This window comes from Penaeus monodon, chromosome 41 (genome assembly GCF_015228065.2).
Source record: "Penaeus monodon isolate SGIC_2016 chromosome 41, NSTDA_Pmon_1, whole genome shotgun sequence".
Classification (NCBI taxonomy): Eukaryota; Metazoa; Arthropoda; class Malacostraca; order Decapoda; family Penaeidae; genus Penaeus; species Penaeus monodon.
In genome coordinates, this window is record NC_051426.1 from 12,975,050 (window position 1) to 12,978,848 (window position 3,799).

Genomic DNA, 3,799 nt, shown 5'->3' on the forward strand with positions numbered 1-3,799 from the left:
TATAATATTTTATATAAATATATATATAAAAATAATATGTATAAATATGTATATATTAATTATATATATAAATATATAATAAATATGTATATGAAAAATGTATAAATGTATATATATATAAATGTATATATATATAAAGTATATATATATATATATATAATAATAATAGATATAGATAATAAAGTATATATAGATTTAAGATAGATATATATATAGAAGAGATAATATATAATATAGAAATAATGATGATAATGAATCAGATATAGCTATAGAAATAGATACATAAAAAATAATACATAAATATAGAAGATAAAGAATATACATAAAAAAAATAATAAATAAGATATTATAATATATAGATAATATATAGATAGATAGATTATATATATATAATATAAAATATATATAATTTAGATATATATAATAATAATATATATATATATATAATAGATATAGAGAGTAAATAAATAAATAGATATAAAGATATATAAAAAGATAATAGAATAATAGACAATATATAATAGAATAATATATAATATAATAGATAAATATATATGATAGAAGATATATAGAAAGATATAGAATAGTAAAATAATAATATATATACAATATATATAAAAGATAATATAATAGTATATATATATAATTAATATATATATATAATATATATATATTATATATATATATAATAATATAATATATATTAAATGGTACTAATATAGATATATATATATATATATATATATATATATATATATATAAATATAATATATAATATAAATAATTAAATATAAATATAAATAAATATAAATAAAATATAAAATAATTAAATATAAAATATAAATATAAATCATATAAAAATTTTATATATATATAGAGAATATATAATATATAATAATAATAATAATATAGTATATATAATTATTATATTATTATATATAGTTAATTATAATTGTATATATATATGTATAATATTAAAAAAAGATTATAAATAGATTATATATATTATAGATAAATATATATATATAGATATAATTTATAATATAATATTAAAAGATATGATAAATAGATATAATTTTAGATAATTTATATATATTTAGATATATATATAGATATAGATATATATATATATATATATATTTATGTATAATATATATATATATATATATATAATATATATATATATATATATATATATTATATATATATATATAAATATAGATATAGATATAAATAATATATATAGATATATAATATATATATATATATATATATATATATGTATATATATATGTATATATATGTATTTATATATGTATATATATGTATATATATATGTATATATGTATGTATATATATATGTATATATATGTATATATATGTATATATATGTATATATATGTATATATAGGTATATATGTATATATATGTATATATATGTATATATATATGTATATATATATGTATATATATGTATATATATATGTATATATATATGTATATAATATATATATATATATATATATATATGTATATATATATACACATCTACTATCCTTCTTGCTTTTACAGAGAGGCGTCGTATTAGAGATGATGAATACCCACTCATCACAAGAGTCATGCTCGGCCCACATGAGGAAGTGGCTCGATTCTTCATAGTGGATGCCCATCAGACAGACGAGATTTCCCCTCAGGTGTGTACTAGGGTGCTTCAAAGTCCATTTTATATTATTTTCTTGTGCATATACATAGTGCAAGTGGTTTGTGGATATAGAAACTATGGTGTTCATGGCACTAATACATGGTATTCCAGGTGGCCCAATTCCTGAACCTTAGTCTGGCTGAGTGTCGGGCTATCTTGCTCCAGTACGAACAGGAAGAGATGAGAAACATTATTGCTGTTCGTCAGAAGTAAGTGAACAGTATTTATTTTTTTATTACATAATTAATGTATTTCTATAGGTGTGTTGTATACTGTTTTGATGGGTTAATTTTGGGAGATTTGGCCTAAATGCTTAATTAACCACTGAAATTTTACTTTAGTTGTGTTGGATAGGTAGATTTTGTTGAATGCATTGAGATACTGTTGCACTTACTTTCAAGGTAGATGTTCCAAATACACCAACCCAAAGTGACAGAAATCTCCATTAAAAGAAAAATTAAAATATAGTTTGCAGTTCACTATTTCTTCATTTAGTAATGATTTTAAATTCTTATTTTATGAGTCTGTTATGAGATACAATACATCAATGAATATTGGAAGTGCAGATGTATCAGAACCAAAGTCAAGGGTCACTAAGAAATAACCAATGGTTCATTTCCAGGTACGAGAGTATGGCTTTCTACATCCAGCGAAGAATGAAGGAGCTACGTGGTGTGTGATGTATAGGCAACATATCTAAACCAAAAGCCAGGAGACCTTCGGAGAAATTTCTTGGCGAGCAAAGTGCCCTTGCTATGTGATGAATATATATATATATATATATATATATATATATATATATATATATATATATATATATATATATATATATATATATATATATATATATATATATATATATATATCAGAACACTTTGTGATTGTTGAATTTGGTAATGATTTAGCAATGGAGTTTTAAGTTACAAGAGTTCTTGATTTTGTTTTTATACCATTATTATTGTTTTATTATACTACCATTGAAGTTTACCTGAATAGATGAATCTCATACATCTGTATTTATTGCAGGTGTTTGTTTAATTTTAATATTAATAATTCATATACTGATTTTTAATGGAAAGATGCAACGGGCTCTAATGTTATATGTTTGGACATAAATACTCTGCTGGTGTATAATCCAATTTGCAAACCCAGCACAGCTTTCACATTTGTCCACGTGTTGGAAGTCCTATTGTTGCATCATGAGTTCAGTTTCAAAGGTAAGTCACAACACACAATTGTCTGGTCAAGCAGCCAGAGATAAAGGCCATATGTTGTATCCCCTGTTGGGGGTCACAAATACTATATGCTCTCTTTAGTCTCATAATCTTAAGTTAAGGAATTTGGTGGTTTTAAATATTCTAACCAAAAGGTACTTTTTCATGTATTTATTTGTATTTATTGATATGTCTATTTTATATTGGCATTTTAGTTTTTTTTTCATGTATTTATTAATATTTTTCATTTTTTTATGGGATTTAAAAAATGTCATCTTTGTTTTTTTTTTTTTTTCCTGTCATCATTTATTTATTTGTTGTCATAAATAGCAAGTTAATGTTTAATCCTTTCTGAAGGGTATGGCTGTATTACTTAGCTAGATTTTATTTATTTATGGAAGTGTATATAAACTTGCAGACATGAACCAGTGTCTAGTAAACTCTGGACTGTCAAGTTTATAAACAAAGATGTTTGACAGTATTAACCTTCATCATCTTTTTTCTTCAGTAGCCTTTGTTGTAGATGATCAAGTGCAGTGGCAAAGTATTTGAGTTTGTGTTAAGGTTGCAATCTTGATAGATATTTGACATGCCTTACAAGTATGGTTTGTGGGTATGGGAAAATCTCACACATGTTATTTGGAATCCAAAAGGAGCCTGTGGTTGGCTGTGTTAAGGATAGAGAGAACTGTAGAAAGGTTCCATAGGTTTCGATTTTGGAGTCGATAGGGGATGATATTATGCTTTGATTCCAAAAAGGAAAGAAAGTATATTGCTGTATCAAATCTGTTGCAAAAAATTGCTGGTAGAGGGTGTTGATCAGCCTCAACTCTGAGGCAAGATAGATCATTTGATGGAAGGTTAGGGTTGACCTTAGATTGAG

At 22.6% G+C, this 3,799-nt stretch overlaps 1 protein-coding gene across 1 annotated transcript in view; it reads left to right on the plus strand.

Moving 5' to 3' along the window:
- The window catches only part of LOC119598320 (ras association domain-containing protein 4-like), a 13,025-nt gene extending 10,565 nt beyond the window's left edge, over positions 1-2,460 (plus strand). The window contains exons 8-10 of the mRNA XM_037947979.1: positions 1,573-1,694; positions 1,814-1,911; positions 2,325-2,460. Coding sequence (XP_037803907.1) covers positions 1,573-1,694; positions 1,814-1,911; positions 2,325-2,382 — 278 coding nt within the window. The 3' untranslated portion in view covers positions 2,383-2,460. The remainder of the gene's footprint in view (positions 1-1,572; positions 1,695-1,813; positions 1,912-2,324) is intronic.
- Positions 2,461-3,799: the final 1,339 nt, after the last annotated feature.